The sequence below is a fragment of the Mus caroli genome, unplaced genomic scaffold, assembly GCF_978045245.1.
Source record: "Mus caroli unplaced genomic scaffold, Mus_caroli_1 scaffold_10, whole genome shotgun sequence".
NCBI classification, from domain to species: domain Eukaryota; kingdom Metazoa; phylum Chordata; class Mammalia; order Rodentia; family Muridae; genus Mus; species Mus caroli.
The window spans coordinates 76,053,774-76,075,369 of record NW_028227265.1 but is presented as its reverse complement, the minus strand read 5'-3'; the positions used below and the strand labels follow the sequence as shown (position 1 = coordinate 76,075,369).

Genomic DNA, 21,596 nt, shown 5'->3' with positions numbered 1-21,596 from the left:
AAAACTAATGGAGGATGTTATCCAGAGCTCTGCCTCCTTTACATCCCCAGCATACAGCAATCCTTGCAGTTGCTGTTCAGACAACAACCTTTTAAACAGAAGTTCTTCCATAATATAGTTTTACAGAATTCAGATTGCCTTTATTTACTTTCTTGGCATATATAGAATTGGGGTTAGGGTCTTGCATATTTCAAAACATCATTTTATAACTAAAGAATATAAAATCTTGTCAAATATACTTTAAAAATCTGCAAAGAAACTGAGATTTGTTTATAAAATAAGTATGTTATAAAGATTATAATTCCTTGAAAGAGTCATAACATGTAAATTCATTTCTATCAAATGCCACATAATAGTGGGGAATTTCAGTGCATTCAGTGTATATTTGAGGATTCAAGGCATATCTAAGACTATACAATTCTGGTGCCAAAATGTAGAGAAAATGAATTACAAGTATAGAATACATGAGGAAGCATGCCATAATATTTAAACTGTAAGAGCTAGAAATTAAAACCCAACATTTAGAATTTCAGAAATATAAATGGACAAATTAAATTGACTTTATCATTGAATACATTATTTTTCCCCACTGAGAAATGCATAGATGCTTAAACTCATGACCTCTGATTTCAAACAGCAAAATCAATGGCTAGCAAATCTGTCTAGTGAAGTTTTCAAATAATGAAATAATTCTTCTAAAGGTAACTTTTATCAAAATTTCAAGTTCTATTTGGAGGAGAACATAAAAAGTTTATTTGCTTACATGGTTCCCAGCATAGATCAACATTAAAAATTACTCTATGCCTTGCAGAAAACATATGCTTTAAGTAATGTGTTTTGCAAATGTAGCACATGAAATGTCTTATTTATAACAATCTCTCTATATGCCCATTAATCATTACTGTCAAATATCATTTTCAACAGCATGAAAAAGCCTTGATTTAAAACACAAAGGCAATAAGGACATTGTGCTAATCCTTTAATCTACTCTGACAGCATTTCCTTTCATTATAATATAACACCATTTGAAAATTCTGTTTCCCACCTATTTTCTTTAGAATGGTGTTCTGTAAAACCTAAGAATTTGCCTCTTACATCTGAGGAAGAAACATCATTTAGACACTATTAAACTAAATTTATTTGGTTTTTTTAATTCAATAATATCTAGCATAATTTCACACTTCAATATTAAAAAATTTTATGGTGAGTAATATTTTCTTATTGGTGTGAAAATTCTAATTTATTCATAATATTTGAATTGTGTTTTAAGACTTTTAGAATTCAAAAATATTTAGTTCCCTATAAGCAAACCACTAGTAACTGCTGTAATTTTTGTGCTATCTGTTGCAGGTATAATTGAGCATATTTCCAAAATATATTTTTGTTTAACAGAAATACAGTGAAAGAGGAAAGAGATAGTGAAGACAGATTATGTGAACTCTTTATCTCCTACTATAAAAATACATATTTGGATGTTTATATAGCATCTCCAAAATAAATTCACACAATTGTTTCTATACATGAAGTTCATATATTTAAATTTATATTTTTGAAAATATTGTGACATAAAGAAGCAAACTATTTTTCTAACTATATAAAAGGCAGAAAGTTATTTTATTTTCCTACTTATTTAGCGTAGAGATCTGCCTGCCTACTTAAACACAAGTACAAAGCTTACCAGGTTTCCTTGAAGGGGAAGTCCTTCATTCTCAAGTAACAGCAAGTCTAGAAACTAAGATGATTTCCATCACTCTGAGATTTAAATAAATAGCCTAGATCTTTGTCGTGTCACATGTTTGGACTATAAATAAAAAGATAACTGCAACCAAATATACGCATTACAAAAGTGGAAGAGGATACCTGTGTCTTAGATTTGGTGTGTGCACATTAATACCTCTCTCTCTCTCTCTCTCTCTCTCTCTCTCTCTCTCTCTCTCTCTCTCTCTCTCTCTCTCTCACAGAGTGTGTGTGTGTGTGTGTGTGTGTATTTACAACTGAAATGAAGTTGTAGAAATCTATCTTTACTTAATTCACTGATAGGCTATGCTATTACATGTCATTCCACTACATTAGGAAATGTAAATCTTTGGTTTTAATTTGATTTGGTTTGATTTGATTTGACTGGGAAGCTTTCTTATATAGTACAGTCTAGTCCACACTTATTATATAGCCAAGGGAGATGACCTTTAAACTCCTAATCCATCAGCCTGAGAATCTCAAATGCTGGAATTAATTTCATGTGCCCCCATGCTGGGTTTCAAATGTGGATTTTGACTCTTTAATTGATTTCATGTTCCACATATGACCTGTAACCAACCAAGAAAAGCACTGCATGAGGCAAAGATAAGATAAATTACATATTGCAAAAATGAAGAAATATTTTCTATTGTCAACATGACAGAACATGCCCACCTATAACCAACATGTAGAAAAATAATTACCACATGTAGAAGAATAATCAAGGTATTTTATGGTGGGTTATTAAACTTTGGATATAATATACATTCAAAATTAATGATATTGGTTTTAAAGATTTATAAATACTATCTAAACCTATTATGAACAATATATACTCATGATTAAACTATAATATAAAAGAACAACTGGATTAGTTACTTTTTTATTGTTGTGATAAAATACCATAACCAAGACAGCTTATAAAAGAAAGAGTTTTACTTTAGAGCATATAGTATCAGAGGGAAAATAGTCCATTACCATCAGGCCATGATCCTGGGAACAGGAGGGCAGGTGTGGTGCTGAATTGGTAGCTAAGAGTTTAATCCATATGAAGGAATCAAAAAAAAAAAAACAACACAAAATGGCCTCAGTCTTTTGAAAATTCAATACCCGACCCCCAAGAGACATTTCCTCTAGTAGACTATAACTCCAAATCCTACCCAACCATCCACCAAATGGAGACCAAGTATCCTGGTATCTGTGATTTACAGTCAACCTCACATTGAGGAGAGATTTTCCTGTAGCATTAAAAATTGGGACAGTATGGCGTGTTCCTGGAACTACTAAGTGAACAAAGAAGGTTTAAATGTATTGTCCTGTTGTTGATACTTTGTTTGTGTTGTTTTTCAAATGAACTACTGAAACATATAAACAAAGATACGAAGGAAAGAAATAGCACACTTGGTATATGGACCAGAATGAACTTGAAAAAACACACATTTTTCATAGTCTTAACTCATTGCCACATAAGCAAATATTACATATTTAAGATTAAAAACAAAAGGCAAGTAACATACACAGGATAAAGGAAGCAGCTATTTATATAAAAATTATTGGAGGCCAAATGTTTTACTGGAATTTCTTAGTATGAAGTCAAACATACAGATGGAGAGCCTTAGCTATCTTTTGTTGGTTTTGGATGTCGTGATCTTCTTTTTGCCTAAACATACATGCATATCCTGCTTATGATCACATATTTATTCCTGAAAATATATTTAGTAAGCCTGTTTAATTTTATCTGTAATGAAAAAAAAATACAGCGAATTGTAGTTAGCCCCTAAGCATAGCTTATTTTAGATGAATTACCATAAATTATGTTGTCTGTACAAAAACAAAACTATTTTGATAGCAACTAAGATGCTTAAACAGTTTAATGGTCATACAGCAAACATTACTGCTGTTAGCATGTAGTTTCTTTAGTTGATTACCTGGAATGTTTGCGTGTTTTCTCAGAGGCTGTAGTTGGCATGGCATAGCAAATAATAAAGTGAAAAAAAAGTCAAACTTAGACTAAATTCAAGAAATGCTCTATAATAGATTCTTTCAACAATTTAAAGGGGCTGTGAACTTTGGGAGACCTCAAGAAGGAAAGAGGGGAAAAAGTTAAAATAATGTGTGCCATTTGCTGAAGCGTACGGGACATTTTAGACTCACTTCCATGTGGAAAAGAATGAATAGATTGTCTTAGAGCTGGAGTAGACAATTGGAAAGGAAACCACAGTTAAATCATCAGAGGTGATATCCAAACTGAAGGTAGACATGGTTATAAGAGGAGATTTTGCAAGATAGGCATAGAGGTGTGTGCCTGTGATCCCAACACTGGGGAGGCTGAGGCAGTGGGATCACAGGTTCAAGGCCAGCTTACATTACATAGTGAGGGGCTGCTTTTAAACAAACACAATTCAGAATTGCTCATTCTGCAAAAGAAAGCTTCAAACAAGATCTTTGTGTGCCTTCATAATAGTTCTCAGGCTGTTTTGGAAAGTGTCTTATCACATTGAGTCTGTATGTATGTAGATTTTCTTAGTAGAGTCCAAAGCACATTCCCTATTTGTTTTCATTCAGTGCACTTTTTACAGTGTCCACACATGATTTCTGTGTTGTAACAATTTGGAATTGAATCAGCATTCTTCCACCACATAATGTTGTTTACAATACTGTTTTAAAATGAATAATGTGTGACATCTAAGTAAATATTTCCCCATGATGCCCATACCAATGTCTCTTAACAAGTCAAGTAGTAAAGGTTAATGCATGCTCTGTAAGCTAAAGTATTAAAAGCCATGAAGCCTCCTGGACAGACTGCAGAACAGTTTGCAGAATATATCTGCATGTGACTCCTAAGAAGATCTAGAAGTGTTCAATCTAATGACACAGAACATGATTAATATCAAATGATAGCTTCTAAATGTCATTTTTATAGTAACAACAAGAGCAGTAGTAGCAGTGGTAGTAGTAGTAGTAGTAGTAATGATAATGCTATGTAAAGAGTAGATCAGTCTAAGTGTGGTAACAGTAAATAAGATGAGCTAGTGAGGTCTGTCATAATAAAGTGTCCAATGTTGTAGTCATTAATATGGATGAGTTCCTGCTAGCAAAGTGCAAGACAATTGGAACATTCGAGAAGTAGTTTACCTTCCCAACCGTTTTTTCTAAGACAAATAAGAAACATAGAAAGAATGTAGAGAGGAATGAAGAAAAGGAGGGTAAGTAAATGGAAGATAAGAAGTGAAATGGCCATGAAAACAAAGCTCAGCAAAGGAGGCTCTTGCATATCTTTGTGGTGGAATGGAATGTGGAAATTATCCACTGATCCAAACATTAGATCTATGGAATCTGTGCCTCAGATATCAGACCGTAATTGTGTTAGTATGTGGATTGCGCCATAGGTTAAGTATATATGAGAGGCAAAATCTGAAAGCCACCTAAATAGTTATCCAAAGAAATAGTCCAATCAGAGTCTTACAGAATTTTATACAGCCACTTCAAGTCATGCAGAAGAGCTTTCTTAAATGACCTCTTGAGTAGCCTGAAGTTTGTATTTTGTTTGTTAAAGGAAATTAGAGAGTAATATACAAAGCATAACCACATTTTTTAGTAGGTTAAAACAACCTGTCAGTATACGGAGCAGCCTATTTACATTTAAAATGGTAAGTCTGGAGTCATCTGAGACCTTATAACTTACAGAGATAAGATTAAAACATGGCAGCAGATGAGATAGGGGTCGTTTGAGAGGAGACACTGATGGGTCATCTCCTATATACTTATGTATTTTAAAACTTTCCCATGAGGATGTTTTTATTTGTAACATGTACATAAAAAAGAAACAATCCTTCTCTCTGCCAGTTTTTCTGTTGTTTAGCTTATATTTCATCTGTCTCCCCAAAAGGTGTCAGGCAGCTAACAAGACATGTCCAACAAACTATGTGTGGAATAACTACATGTGCCGATGCCTGGCTCAGCAGGATTTTATCTTTTATTCAAATGTTGAAGATGGTAAGTAAAAAACTACTTTGGTCTATAAATTAGCTATATTTTAATTAACATATTTTCATATTACATTCTCACAATATTTTATTCATCACTCCTTAAAACGAATATTAAGTAGGACATGTGTTATTTTTAACTTCTATATAAAGGGAAATGACATGTTTATACACAGTTATTTACTGAAAAACTAAAAAGGAAAATCTTTTTTTTGTGTTTGTTAACATATCCTGAACCAAGTAAGGTCCAGTAAATGTGTCCTGTCTTTATCTAGACTCAACCAATGGATTCCATGATGTCTGTGGACCCAACAAGGAGCTGGATGAAGACACCTGTCAGTGTGTCTGCAAGGGGGGGCTTCGGCCATCCAGCTGTGGACCCCACAAAGAACTAGATAGAGACTCATGCCAGTGTGTCTGTAAAAACAAACTTTTCCCTAATTCATGTGGAGCCAACAGGGAATTTGATGAGAACACATGTCAGTGTGTATGTAAAAGAACGTGTCCAAGAAATCAACCTCTGAATCCTGGGAAATGTGCCTGTGAATGTACAGAAAACACACAGAAGTGCTTCCTTAAAGGGAAGAAGTTCCACCATCAAACATGCAGGTAAGGAGTCTTCATTAATAGCACTAATTCCCTTCTGGAAAACACAGTGTTACCAACCCGAAACTGTTTTCTCAACCCATACCAGAAGCTGCTTATTGGAATGAGTGCAGTAAATCCTCTCAGAAAAAGATGTAATTATTCAAGTCAATGCTAATTGTTCTTGACACTAGATTTTTGTAAGATGTTTGGCTTCTTTGAGAGAGTCTTACTTTATAACCAGGCTGACCTAGAACTTAGCATCCTCCTCCCTTAGTTTCCTGAATACTGGGATTCCAGGAATACATAAGCACATTTGGTCTTTGAGACTTGATTTAACCACAGAAACATTAAGGCACAAAACAAAACAAACAAACAAAAACATGAATAAGTTCAAGACGAATTCTGTCCTAGAAGGTAATGAAGGAGAGTCCTATATGAATTCTCCTCTCTTAGAGGATTCATATATTATTTTAGAAAGGCATTCAGCTGTCTATGTCTTCAACCACCAAAAATTATACTTCTAGGTATAATTTATTTTAAAGCTTAAAAATAATGAGTAGCACCATTTTCTGCAGAGTTTGATCCAAAAATGAAACATTTACACTAAATGCCGATTGGGAACTAAATAAATGTTCTAGCTTGCTTTCTGTTACTGTTATAAAAAACCATACCCAAAAGCAACTTTGAGAAAGAAGACTTGAAGTTTACAGTCTTCCAAGGGAAGCCAGTACAAGAACTGGAGGCAGGAACCAAAGGAAACCTGGAGGAACACCTCATACTGGCTTAATCCCAGACTTTCATGCAAGGGCAAAATTCACCTATCCAGGAATTGTATCATCCACAGTCGACAGGTCTTTTATCAATTAGCAATTAAAAACAAAAAAGAAAAACAAACAAACAAACAAAAAAAAACAATGTCTCACAGACATGGGCATAGGCTAATCTGATCTACCCAGTTCCTTACATGAGGTTCTCTCTTCTCAAATGACTAGATTTCTCAGGTCAATGAAGCTAGCTATGACAATAAAATAAAATGCTGGTAAATGTTATTCAAACTGCAGAGATGACTCAATGGTTAAGAACATGTGATACTCCTCCTTCAGAGGACCTGAGTTTGGTATCTAGCACCCACTTCAGTCAGCTCACAACTGCCTTTAACTCCCGCTCTACCAGATCCAGCACCCTCTTCTGGCTTCTACAGTCACCCACTCGCACATACTCACAGACAAACACAGACATACAAGCATAATTAACAATGAAAAGTAAAATCATAAAAAGTTACTTAAGATTCATTTTTACCTTTGTGGTTGTTTTGCTTGCATGTATGTCCCTGGTGCCCATGGTGGACAGAGGACAGTATAGTCCTTGAACTGCAATTAGACCGTTGTAAGTAAACATAGAGGTTCTGGGTAATGATCTGGGTCATCTGAAAGAGAGGCAAGTAGTTGACCACTGAGACAACCCTCCTGCTCCATCTCGCTCTCTTTTTTAAATCCCAGCATGGCTTTACTCTTTTTATATCAAGAAAAATAAATGATATTCTTTGATTGAAGGGCATACCATACTGACTGGATTTATCTCTCATCTCAGAAAATGACTACTGTTTACTCAAGATCTCTGGTTTTAAAATTTTTTGTTGTATTCCTTCAGTGTTGGTCCGGCCACCATGCCTCTTCTTAGCTTGCTTCAGTATCTTCAGCTCTGTCTTTCTTCTCCCTCTGCTTACACAGATTACCGATTCCTTCTGCTTTATTATCCTCTTACTTTAATGCTGAGAACACTTTTGCCATCGCGCTGTTTTTCAGAATTGTTCTGCTTTGTGTGGATTTGCCTTTTGGACTTTTCCATCTCTGATCTAAGCTGGGACTGTAGCCTGGCAGAGGCCTCTGTGTTAAGCTGTGTTTAAGCCTCTTAGTTTCTGGATCCCATAAAGATCTTCATATTTATCTAGAAGTCTTTCATGCTTCCATTTTTCTAATTTTATTCTCTTCTCGTTTACATGTGAAATTGTGGTGTCCTGATTCACATTAAATATTCTCTTTCATTTCATCTCTTCTTCCATTCAAATATGTACAGACTATACCCTTTCAACATCTAGAAAACAGTCAAATTCTATTTATTTTTAATGTCATATCCTCATGACTGTTTATCATTAATTAATCTAGTACCTCAATAAGTAGAGCCTATCTTTTGATTCTCAAGAGTATGTTCTCTCATTTTAACCTATAATTATGAAGTTCCGTCACTTGTAGTTATTGTATAATGAGACTTCACTAAGTCCAGGCATTTTGTTGACCATATTATTTTTCTTTCTGCATTGCTGCAAAGTTCCTTATAGGAATCTTAATACTCTTTTAAAATATTTTTGAATAATACACGCTTTCCAATTTCACTTACATATTCATACTCTACTTATCAAGTGGTATTTGCAAAATAAGGTATTACATCCTAGAGAATGTGCTATTACACTTCAGCAAACCTTATTAAGCCATGTTCTACAGTGAAACTCTTTTTAATGAGTCTAGTACATATTGCCGAATTTTAATTTTTTGTGACTGTATTTAGACTAGCAGACATCATTTTTCTACAGAGAATTACCACATTAACTAAGAAGAATATATTTATGTCCTTATATCTTTGCTTAACAGGGTACAATCTTTCATAAAGCACTTTCCTGTTGCTTTTGGTATTGAACCCATAAACTCAGTATAGTTATAGATGCCTTTACTGGGTCTACAATAGAACAGGCCATTGTGGGGCATCAGTGGAAGAAGGGCTAAGAGGACAGAACCCCTCACTGGTGAATTATTTGTCCCTGATAGGTTCAGGAAGAGATGATCCATTGCCATCTGTCATTTACCCACTCAGGAACCCCTCCTCAGGCCCCAGTGGATTCTTCAAATTTAGGGATCACTCAGCTGGACATGATTAAACTGGATGGTTCATAAAGCAAAATAAAAATCATGAATGTGTGAAAGTGACTGCAAGGGAGGAGAAGGAATTACAGGGGCTGGTAGGGAAATAAGAAAGAGTAGAAGGTGAGAAAGTAATCCAGTAGGTATGCACATGAAATTCTCAAAAAATTAAAATTAGATATTTTAAATAATTTTTAAAAGTCTTAGCTATCCTTTCCTTTCTTTTTTCTTGGTTATTTACATTTCAAATGTTATCCCCCTTTCCAGTTTTCCCTCCACAAACTCCCTATGCCTCTATAAAGGTGCTCCCCAACTACTCCAGCCTTAAGCCATAGCATACCCTTTCCTTTCAACATCAAATGAGATGAGCTTTTAACTGTTTAAGGGTCTCTTTAGTGCACTTTTCATTTTTCCTTTCCAGCCTATAACACAGCTAGACAGATTCATCTTCCAAGACATTCTTCAAAACTAGAGTCACTATAGCAAACAGAACTTCCAAAACTTAAATAATCAGTAATCTGTCCTTTCACCACTACTAGACTGGAAGACTCTGGTGAATGGAGAAGGGGCCCTGTTCATGTTTTCCCCCACTTTCTGGCATACAGGTGGAGAGAAAAGAGTTACCCACCATCCCCCAGCCAGCTGCTGAATAAAAACTCAAGAGGGTGGATGGGGCGATTCTCCAAAGGCTATGGTTCTGCCAAGATGGCTGTGTTTAATTGCCTGGAAGTCTGGGTCCCATGCACATCCCAGACTTTTGTGAACATTGCCATGCTTATGTGATCACAGGAAGTCAGCAGACCTTAAATATTCACTTTCAAACTTTCTGTTCTATGTTACTTTCATCCACAAAGCAGAAAGGACTTCAAAAGAACTAATGCTTACAATAGTTCATCTTTTCACTGCTATGTCAGCAAGTGAGCCATGCTTTTAAAGGCTTTTCCATTCCTCCCAAATTCTGAAAACCTAAGCACACACTTAAGTATTTATAAATCTATAAACACATTTATAAGAAAGTTAGTAATTTTTCCTGGTTTAAACTGAAGAAAACATAAAAGCTGTCTGTAGCATCTTGACTCAATACCTTGGTCTTCACCATGTGTGTTTCTCTCTGGCTTTTTTTTTCCTAGTTGTTACAGAAGACCGTGTGCAAATCGACTGAAGCATTGTGATCCAGGACTGTCGTTTAGTGAAGAAGTATGTCGCTGTGTCCCATCATATTGGAAAAGGCCACATCTGAACTAAGATCATACCAGTTTTCAGTCCATCATTTTACTCTCTTGAAGAACTGTTGCCACATTAGAACTGTCTATGCACAGAAAGACTCTGTGGGACCATGGTAACAGAGGCCCAAGTCTGTGTTTATTGAACCATGTGGATTACTGCGGGAGAGGACTGGCACTCATGTGCAAAAAAACCTCTTCAAAGACTGGTTTTCTGCCAGGGACCAGACAGCTGAGGTTTTTCTGTTGTGATTTTAAAAAAGAAAAAAAAAAAGAATGACTATATAATTTATTTCCACTAAAAATATTGTTCTGCATTCATTTTTATAGCAATAACAATTGGTAAAGCTCACTGTGATCAGTATTTTTATAACATGCAAAACTATGTTTAAAATAAAATGAAAATTGTATTATAAGCTGTGAATTTCAGTCTTTTGCCATCTTACATTGTAGTCAGGTTTCAGAAAATGAAATCCCATCTTCCCAAATCTTCTCATCACAGATTTATGAGTTGCCATTCAGTTTTTAGTGAAGAGTGGTCTATAGACTCTAAGCAGCTGCCATGTCCACTGTGTGTTCATTTACTGTCTGGACAGAGTAGATAAGGCCTACATTTTAAATCTGAGGACAAGGGAAAGAGAAAAATTAATTTGACCACAGCAAGATGTTTACTTTTTTAATGTGACTAAAGAGGAAAAGCATGAAAATCATGGCCAACCTCTGCATTCTACAAGACTGCATGATCCATGATCACACAATGTTCTCCATCTTTGAAATTCACCCAAAATCCAAATGAGTTTTCAACTCAATTGTTCTAAAGTTGAAACAAAACAGACACTGCATATCACTCATTCTCTATTTGAAAAATCATTTTTAGATTTCATACATTTGGAATAGATCGATTATTTTAGCAAATAAAATGAAATCTTAGCTTCATTCGGTAAGCCTCCTGAAGCTTTCTAAAGAAGGTTGGAACCTGTTACAATGACTGTTATATATTAGCTGGAATGTCAATCTAAATCTTTGGTTTTTTTTTTTTTTTTTTTTTGGTTTTTCGAGACAGGGTTTCTCTTGGTTTCTTAAAGTATATTGGCAAACCCAAATATTCAAAAAAGAAATCACTAAACTAAAAATTAAAGCCAGAAGTATTTCAGAGACTAAGCATTTATTTGTCCCTAGAGATGTAATAATTTTGATTGAAGAGACAGAGTAGCATAGACAAAGATAATACATTGCCATAGAAGCTTGAGAACAATTTTATGTGGACCATAAAAATACCACTTCAACACACAACACACTATAATAGATCTCTCTCTCTCTCTCTCTCTCTCTCTCTCTCTCTGGTTGTGTATGAGTGTGTGATTGATACAGATGAATTATGACTGAAGAAGAACAGTTGTTTAGAATAGTTACACATGTGATTTAGAAAAAAAGCTAACAATCAGAATGAGAATGTTCTTAAACTCTGCAAGAATCCCAAGATACCATGGTTGATCCAAAAGATAAAGTTGAGAAAACACTAGAAGCTCACAGCAACAACTAATAGATCCAAAACTTGGAATGTTTCTAAGCAACATTTCATGTCTAGAAATCTAATACTGTATACTCAGTCTGAGAGGCTGAAGGCAAAAATGTTTTGCTAAGCAGTTGTGTAAGATTTAGCTTCCAGATTGTTTTTGAAGGAGGTTTTAATATTTACAAACTGCCTGAGTGAAACTGATTCCATTATTAGAACATCTAGAAGTATTCCCTCTCCTCCATATGTGCAACACTAAGAACAGAGTGGGATGGTGTGAATATATGGTTAAATATATCAGCATATGCCCTAAAGAATGGAGAAAGGGCCATGAACTTACTTGGACAAGAGCTGTTCTCTGTACACACCTTGCTTCTGAAGGAATGCCGCTCAGAGGAGAATAGAGACTCTAGACAAGAGAGTGCATTTAGCAGAACACTTTTACCATAGTTCTAGAACTTTGAACTTCATTCTCTAAGTTTCATTGACCTAGAGGTGCTAGAAATACAGATAAGGATGAAGAAAAATATGCTTAACTTTCCTCTGTGTTAGTCTGCTGTCTGCAAAGCATGACCTTTCATTAGAAGATATTCCAAAAGATGCTTTCTGAGTTTATGTTCTGAATTAATACATTATTTTATCCTATAAAACGAACATAAGACACCCAAATGACTAAGAAAACCAGTGACACATTGTAGACCACCACTTAAAGTTACTAACTGATCTGTGTGTTTGAATTACTGTTCTCTTGGTTAATTCTTAACTGGAGAGTGATTGTTGCTAGTGAACAGGGACTGGGAACTTTTTATTCCAAAAGGACAACTCTTTGCTTAAAGAGTCACACTGTGGTAGAAGAATCCAATCTAATTGGGCACTGACCTATAAGTCATGAAGCAAGTTAAATCATGACATAGCTATGTCCATATGCAAATGACCAAGCTCCCTGGGTCTCAGTATATTAAGCTTTGAAGGGAAAGTTTTGCATTCAAGTTGTGTATAAAGCCCTGGCTCTAATGTTACAGTTAGTCTTCACTCCAGTAGGAATGCTTCCTGGAAGCATCTTTTCAATGTTTCACAGATGAAACTATAAACCAACATATGTTGTCCTTATAATTTGCTCTTACATCCTTAGATAGAATAGATAACTTGGAAGAGTTGTTCATCTTGACTTATAATGCCAGAGATTGCCACTTATAGAGAAGATTTTTTTTCTTTCTGAAATATCTTTAAAAACCCAAACCATGTAACTTTTGTAAAATGGTTTTAAGGTTTTTATATCCTCTCTGTTTAAATATCACTCAAATGCCTATAACTGGTACTTAATCCCAGGAGGGAGATTTGAAACAGAAATTGACTTTGAACTGTTGCTGCAGTCTGCCATTTTGACCACAGCATTTGCTTACGCATTCAACACATACAAATGTGTAAGTATAGAGGCCAAAATGCTCAAGACAGTGCCTTGGGTTGACTCATCACTTGATTGGATACCAGGCCCAAGACATGGCTGTGTACAACAGACAATGATACATGTTCAATTTGATGAACTAACTAGACCCCTTAGAGTTCCCAGGGACTAAATCACCAACCAAAGTCCATGAATGGATCCATGATTGCCATATGTAGCAAGGGATGGCCTTATCTGGCATCAGTGGGAAGGGAGGCACTTGGTCCTGTTGAGGTTTGTAGCCTCAGAGAAGGAGGAGGCTCTACAAGGGTGAGGCAGAAGTGGGTGATGGGTGGGGAAGAACCATCATAGAGGCAAATAGGAGGCAGAGGAGTGGGGAGTTTGCAGAGGGGAGACCAGAAAGGGGGACAACATTTGAAATGTAAATAAACAAAACAGTTAATAAAAAAGAAAGTAATTAAGACAATATTAAAAGCTTCTTTTTCAAAAATCTAAGTTTCGATTTATTTCTGGAGAAAGAATGTATTGTATATAGTTACATACAGAATGTCCTACCTAATTTTAGTGATAAGACAGGAGTAGCTGTTCAAGCCATAGTGCTGCTATGATCTCAGCACTTAGGAGGGTGAGACAAGAGGACTGTTGTTAGTCTGCCTTCAATGGGCCAGTTCCAGGAGACTCTGAGATACATTGTGAGGATTTCTCTAGAAAACAGAAGATAAATTAAAATATATTACTTTTATTTTATCTACTATTTTTTTTTCAAGACAGGATCTCCTGAAGTTGAAGCTGACTTTGAACTTCTGATTCTGCTGCTTTCACCTCCTATGTTCTGTGGCCCCAGACTTAGCTTTATTACAACAGAGAATGGTTTCTGCAGGTTTCAACACACAGGTTTCTGCAGGTCTTTGTGGCAATATTTTTGCTGTGCTGCTAGAGCTATTCCATATTTTTTAAAACCTTTTGAAAAATCAATCTGTTTTTAAGGTGGGGGTTGGTTTGTTTTTTGAGACAGGGTTTCTCTGTGTAGCTCTGGCCATCCTGAATTTCACTCTGTAGCTCAGCCTAACCCTGAACTCACGGAGATCCATCAGCCCATGCCTCCTAAGTGCTGGAACTAAAGGCATGAGCCACCATTGCCCAGGCCAGCCTTTCTTCTATGCAATACGTATGCATAGCTTCAGTAGAATTCTATTGGGAATCTTACTATGCCTACAAACTATAATGGTATTACTAAGGGCATCTAGCTCTACCCAGGAGCATTGCTTTAAGCAGTGCTGCCATAGCAGAAGAGCTGAGTGTCTTAGCTTACGTTCTTGCCCATGCTTCGTATTTTCTTAGTATTAGAAATTTTTATGATGTGTGTGTGTGTGTGTGTGTGTGTGTGTGTGTGTGTGTGTGTGTTCATGTGTACCTGCAGAGGGCAGAGTGGTGTTGGACTGAGGTACAAGTGGTAGGGGTTGGTCAGAGCACTGACAGGTACAAAGCTAGGCAAAGGAGGCACAGGCAAATAAAGAATGTGGCAAACATCCAGCTGCTTCTTCAACTTCTAGACCAAACCACAAAGGCTTAGCAGCTGAGGGCATAGCTGAAGAGTTCTTCTCCCCATCAGTAAACCTCCCTCCTGCTTCTGTGATTGCTCTTGTCCAGCATGGTCAGGTAAGTTTAAAGTCAGATCAGGGCATGTTTACCCAAAGTTGTGGAACCATCAGATTTCCTTTCTTTGTTGAAACTGGCAAACTTGGGAAAGAAGACTACTAAAGACATTTAAAACCCTCAGTCCTCCAGGATAGGCCAGCCAAATCTTCTTTGCAATAAACCATCTCCTTTTCTTCCTTTTTCTTTTTTTTCCTCCTCCTCTTCCTCTTCCTTCCCCTCCTCCTAATTCTCATTGCCTTCTCCTTTCCTCCTCCTTCTCCTCCTCCTCCTCCTCCTCTTCCTCCTCCTCTTCCTTCTCCTCTTCTAACTCCTCCTCCAACTCCTCCTCCTCCACCACTACTTCTTCTTCTTCTTCTTCTTCTTCTTCTTCTTCTTCTTCTTCTTCTTCTTCTTCTTCTTCTTCTTCTTCTTCTTCTTCTTCTTCTTCTTCTTCTTCTTCTTTCTTCTTTCTTCTTCCTTCTCCATCTCCTCCTCCTCTTCCTCCTCCCTCTCTCCTGCTCTTCCTCCTCCTTCTTCTCCTCCTTTATTTCCTCATCCTCTTCTCTTCTTCCTCCTGCCCCATCACTGCCCTGCACAGCACTTCTCCACTTTCAAATAAAAAGTGTCTTTCATATATTGGTTTTGCTGCTGTGTTACATTTTTTTATGTCCCTGCTTCTACCTGTTGTTTCTGAGTTTGATTTTCCTGCTTTTTAATTATTTAACTGGCAGGGAAAACAAAGTGAATCTAGACACCTTACATGCTAACAGGACCCATTGAAACTAGAATTACTGGCAGTTGTGGTGAGTCACACACAATCAGTGCTGGGAATTGCACTCAGCTCCCCTGCAAGGACAGCATGTGCTCTGACAGCTGCATCTTCTTTCCAACCCTCAGTACAGTTTGTAAGGAGTTATTTTACCTCTCTTTGTAGTTACTCATCCTGTTTTGTTTTGTTTTGTTTTGTTTTGTTTTGTTTTGTTTTGTTTTGTTTTGTTTTGTTTTGAGACAGGGGTTCTCTGTATAGCCCTGGCTGGCCTGGAACTCTGTAGACCAGGCTGGCCTCGAACTCAGAAATTCAACTGCCTCTGCCTCCCAAGTGCTGGGATTAAAGGTGTGCGCCACCATGCCTGGCACTGTAGTCACTCTCCTTAAACAGTAACTTTTAGCCCTGAGTGTGTGTTTGTATGTGTGTGTGTTGTTGCTGTTGTTGTTTTGTTTCTCTTTGTCCATGTTCTGATGCTCCAAAATTTTAAAATGTTGGCAAACACTGCTTTAAGGAAGGAGAAGAATGCTGGGAATGGAATTCAATTTTTGGTGTCAAGATCAAAACACTCCCAGCTTTCTCTGATTCTATCCTACACTTTGCACTAACAGAGTAGGATTCATTTTAAACATTCTTTACATTTAGATTGTCTTGTAATTAGCACAGAAAATAATGGTTTTCATTATGGCCTTCATTTTCACACTACCTTATTGCATGGCGCTCCCACTCTCTCCTGTTCCTGCTTCCCTCCTAGTCTCACCATCCCCCACCATTTCCCAATGTTGATGTGATGGACGCTCATACTCTTCACAGAACACACAGTAAATAAAGGATAGTGGACCTGAATTTAGAGTTGTTTATAAGATGAAGGGAATGTGGCATGAGAAAGGAATTAAGAGGAAAAAATAAAGCTGGTATAAAGAAACAGAGAAATAAGATAGGATAACAAATACAAAGAAAAAAAACAGAAAGAAATTAAGTAAACCATTCATGTTGCACAGGGGTTAGGAAGTTGTACAAACTCTTAAAATGCATAGAAATATTTCAACAATTTATGAGTAAAATTGACAAGATGTGTATGTTCTATTGCAACAATTTTGAATTGGACCACTGTGCTTTTATGAAAATTTCAACATTTCAGTAAAAGTTGAAATATGACACTGAAAGATTATGGTAAAATACTTCCACTCTATTTTCCACATGGACCTGGTGAATGTTACTTAATTTCCCATCATTCCTAGTGGTGGCCCCACCTTTAAGAAGGTCAGTGGGAGATCTAAACTGTCTCTTCCCACACAGAGTAAGGACAGATGTTTCTACATGAAAGTTCAGATCATGTGAGAACTTCATTATCATTCTCATTGTGGTTTTTCTCCTATATGTTAGATGATTTGCTTCCCTTTGTGTGACCTAACAAGTTCTCTGTTCCGGTGACATCAGGGTAGGCAACCCTGATGGACAATTTGCTTTACAGAGCACATACATTAGCCATGAAGTAAGCACGTGCTTGCTTTAACTACAATGATTATTCCTATTCTATGCTTCATGAGTCTAGGGTTTGCTAAAGAGGTATAGGTTGTAAAGTTTATCTGGACACCTGGTCCAGTCTCTTTCTGCTCCTAATTTTGAGTGAGTTCTAGAAGGTGTTTTTGATAATTATAAAAGATTGCCTCTCATTTTTTAATAAAACACCTAAACTGGAGACTTTATATGCCCCAGTACAGGGGAACGCTAGGGCCAAAAAAAAAAAAAAAAAAAAAAGGAATGGGTGGGTAGGGAAATGGGGGAGAGGGGGGAGGGTATGGGAGACTTTTGGGATAGCATTGGAAATGTAATTGAGGAAAATACGTAATAAAATATATTTTAAAAAAAAAAGCTGTTCACTGTACCAAAAGCTCCCAAGTGATACAACAGCATAAAATCACAGGAGAGGTGTTCTGTAGTCATGTTCTTTCTGCCCCTACTTACATTTGCCACACTACATCCCATGGCAAGGTGGAATCAGACTATTGATACTTTATATAATGTAGTCTTGTACTGGTGGGGATGATGATGATAATTAATTCATTTTATTTATGTCAAATATTTGGAGAACTGGTTTTAAAAGCCCCTTGCCAATTATTCTTTTCCCTAGACATTGCTATAAAACACAGACTATGCTTTATTACATTATTTTAGGAACATCTTACAATGCAGTGAATATTACTTCACATAAATACTTACGTGTCTCCAATTGTGTCAAAACTGTGTAGCACTGATGTTCTTCCCAACAAAGGACAGCGTATCAGAGACCCTGAGTAAGGACATCACCCTGTCCTCAAAAGAGGGATTGAGCTCTCATTTTCTAAAACCCTTGCCATTCTACTTAGAACAAAGAATGTATGGAAAAGCCTCTAGAGGTGTAAATTAATTCTACAGAAGTAAAAATACACTTATTTTATAACATTGTCCTAAGTACAAATACAACTCAGAATGAACTGGGCCAGAATGTTCTTGGAGCTACTGCCTTTAAAGTCATGCCCTCACCTTAAACCATAGGCATTATTTGTCAAACTGATTTTATTTAACTAAAATATAATTATATAATTTCCCCTTTATCTCCCCTTCTCCTCCCTTTAATCCTTTCCATGAATCCTTGTCCCCGTTTTAACCATTGTTATAGGCACAAGCATTATTCTTACACCAAATTCCTATTCCTTAATTCTGTCTGTGTTTGTGAAAAGCTGTTGTACCAAGGACATAATTTTTTTGTCCCAGATTTTCCCATCTGGCTAGGTCTAAATTTCTCAGAAGGTTACTATATACTCAATTCCTTTTTACAATGTATTTTTCTTCTATATTAGTCTGAGTTTCCATTAAACAATGCCCAAGGTTTGGGCTAGAAGAACACAAATACATTTTTAACAGTTCTAGAAATCAGAAATCCAAGATCACGAAGTCCTGGGGTTGTGTTATAGTGAGATCTCCCAGGTTGCCGCCTCTGACTTTCCCTTAGCATTCATACTGTGGACATGCTTAGATAAAGTAATAGAGACCTCCACTGTCCCATGATGGGTAAGTCATACGATAACTTTTCTTCTCCTTCTCCATTTGGATTGCTTCATTTTAGCAGGCAAAAGGCTGGGTCCACTGCCAGTTTTCAACAAATATGACTGTTTCAACCTCATGGGCTTTTTAAATTCCTCCAGATGATCTCTAACATCGGTCTGACAGTCTGTTTTGAGTGTTTTTAATAACAATCCTCAGAAGTACATAGAAGAACTGAGAGATTTCTAATCTGTCAGGTGTGATTTCTATCCCCATAACCCATTACCCTTTTAGAAAGTCACAAATTATACTTTGCTTTGTCAGCATGCAGAGGGGAGAGTTGAAGGGTCCTCCATGGTTCACACTGTTCAGAGAAGGCCCCAAGGATTACAGAACTTACACTAGGATTTATGAGTCATGAACCAGGAAATATAAGAAACCCCAGACATGTTGTATTTGACTAAGGAAAATATGTAATTACTTCCTTCTATTCTCATGGTATTTTTATTGTTGGTAATAAGGTAAAAGATTGAAGATCTCTATCAAAATTTAAGAAAAAAACACTTTGGAGTGGAAGACAAAAAAAGACAGATACATCTACAAAATAATACTATATCTAAAGCTACTGGATCATGGCATGAAGTGGGTCAGAAAGAGTAACAAGTGGAAGATCAGAGACTTTGCTATGAGAGTGTGTCTCCTAGAAATGTCAGAAGGTACAACCATAAGATCTCACCAGCATGGCTTCCTAAAGAGAAGTTTATATATAAAATCAGCAGTAGATATGTGGATGGGAAAGTGGAGCAAAGGCCTCAGTATTACACAAAGAACTACAGGCAACTAAGAAATACTGAGAGCAAGAGAGAAATAATGTTCCCCCAGGAAGAAAACACTAATGTTTATCCAACAGTTGTTTATCCAGTGTCAAGTGTTCATCCTTGAAAACATGCATATAAGTAATACTATACAGACTGAGCAGACTGTATTTATGCATTTGAAATGTAAATAAAAATATCCAATAAAAGAATAAAAAAGAATATGTAAATATGCACATAGATGTATGTATGTTTATATATAATATACATATATAGTATATACATACAAATAATATATACATATGTTGTGGTCTCCCTTCCCCCAGCCTGAAACCTGCTTGCTCAAGGGTGGAGTTTCCTGCTCATTCGTTCTGCCACGCCCAATGCTGGACCCTGTCGCTTTGCTGCTTGGAGACACACACACGTGTTCACCCTGTTACTTGATCCCAAGATTGTTTGGCGGGAAATCGAGTTCCCTCCCCCTTCCTTTATAACTGGATGTCTGAACTAGTAAAAGGGGGCTTTGAACATGAAATCATCTTGGCCTCGTTCTTTCTCCCTCCCAGTCTAGCTTCCTCTCTTTTCAGCTCGAGCTGCCATCCTCAGTTAAACCGTTCACTTGCATACTGCTGGTCGGGCCGCAACAGTTTGGCGCCCGAACAGGGACCTGAAGAATGGCAGAGGGATGCTAAGAGAAACAGCTGCTGCTGTGGAGCTCCACAGGAAAGGATCTTTGTATTAGGCATCGGAGCAACGGACAGGTACACATGCTAGCGCTAGCTTAAAATTTCAGTTTTGTAAAGTGTTGCCAAGGATGCAGTAGGATATGAATTAAGTTTGAATCAGTGCTAACCCAATGCTGGTTCTGCTTGGGTCAGTAGCGTGTTAATTGGAACTAGATAAGGAAACAGGTGGTGTGCCGCAGCTTTTTAGAAAGCTGCTTAGGTGGAAGAAGGAAGGGTTTAAAGTCATGGATCAGGCGGTTGCTTTTAGTTTTCAGGAGTTGTTTCAGGCGAGAGGAGTAAGGCTTGAAGTACAATTAGTAAGAAATTTTTTAGATAAGATAGATAGCTGTTGCCCATGGTTCAAGGAAGAAGAAATGATAGATTGTGGAACCTGGGAGAAAGTTAGTGAGGCCTTAAAAATCGCTCAGACAAGCCGGGTGTGGTGGCGCATGCCTTTAATCCCAGCACTCGGGAGGCAGAGGCAGGCAGATTTCTGAGTTCGAGGCCACCCTGGTCTACAAAGTGAGTGCCAGGACAGCCAGGGCTACACAGAGAAACCCTGTCTCGAAAAACCAAAAAAAAAAAAAAAAAAAATCGCTCAGACAGATAATTTTACCCTAGGCCTCTGGGCGCTCGTAAATGATGCTATAAAAGATGTAACTTCTCCAGGGCTAAATTGCCCCCAGGCGGAGCTTGTGGTATCTCAGGAGGAGAGTCTATCAGAGAAGGCCTCCTCAGAAAAAGATCTTCTTAACTCAAAAATTGATAAATGTGAAAACTCTGATGATGAACTGAATTTTAACAAAAATCACTCAGATAGAGGAGTTGCCCATTACTTTAATGAGAATTGGTCCTCTTGTGAATCTCCCGCTTCACCTATAGTCCCCACTTCGGGAGGTGCTACTCATAGGGACACAGGGCTAAGCAAGTTAGAATTTGAGATTAAGCTTCAGAGGCTGACTAATGAGCTTTGGGAACTAAAAAAGATGTTAGAAGCGGAGAAGAGTAACTCTTCTGTAGTTCACCAGGTGCCGCTAGAAAGAGTTGTGAGTCAGGCTCGTGGGAAAGGACAGAATATGTCTAATATGCTAGCCTTTCCTGTGGTCAAGGTAGTTGATCAGCAAGATACTAAGGCCAGACATTACCAGACCTTGGATTTCAAGTTGATAAAAGAGTTAAAGGCGGCTATTGTGCAATATGGTCCTTCAGCCCCATTCACTCAAACATTACTGGACACAGTTGTGGAGTCACACTT

The 21,596-nt window shown here is 37.1% G+C and overlaps 1 protein-coding gene across 1 annotated transcript in view; it reads left to right on the top strand.

Annotated features, from left to right (window-relative positions):
• The window catches only part of Vegfc (vascular endothelial growth factor C), a 104,662-nt gene extending 93,840 nt beyond the window's left edge, over positions 1 to 10,822 (top strand). The window contains exons 5-7 of the mRNA XM_021170241.3: positions 5,627 to 5,733; positions 5,999 to 6,332; positions 10,357 to 10,822. Of these exons, the coding sequence (XP_021025900.1) occupies positions 5,627 to 5,733; positions 5,999 to 6,332; positions 10,357 to 10,471 (556 nt within the window). The 3' untranslated portion in view covers positions 10,472 to 10,822. The remainder of the gene's footprint in view (positions 1 to 5,626; positions 5,734 to 5,998; positions 6,333 to 10,356) is intronic.
• Positions 10,823 to 21,596: the final 10,774 nt, after the last annotated feature.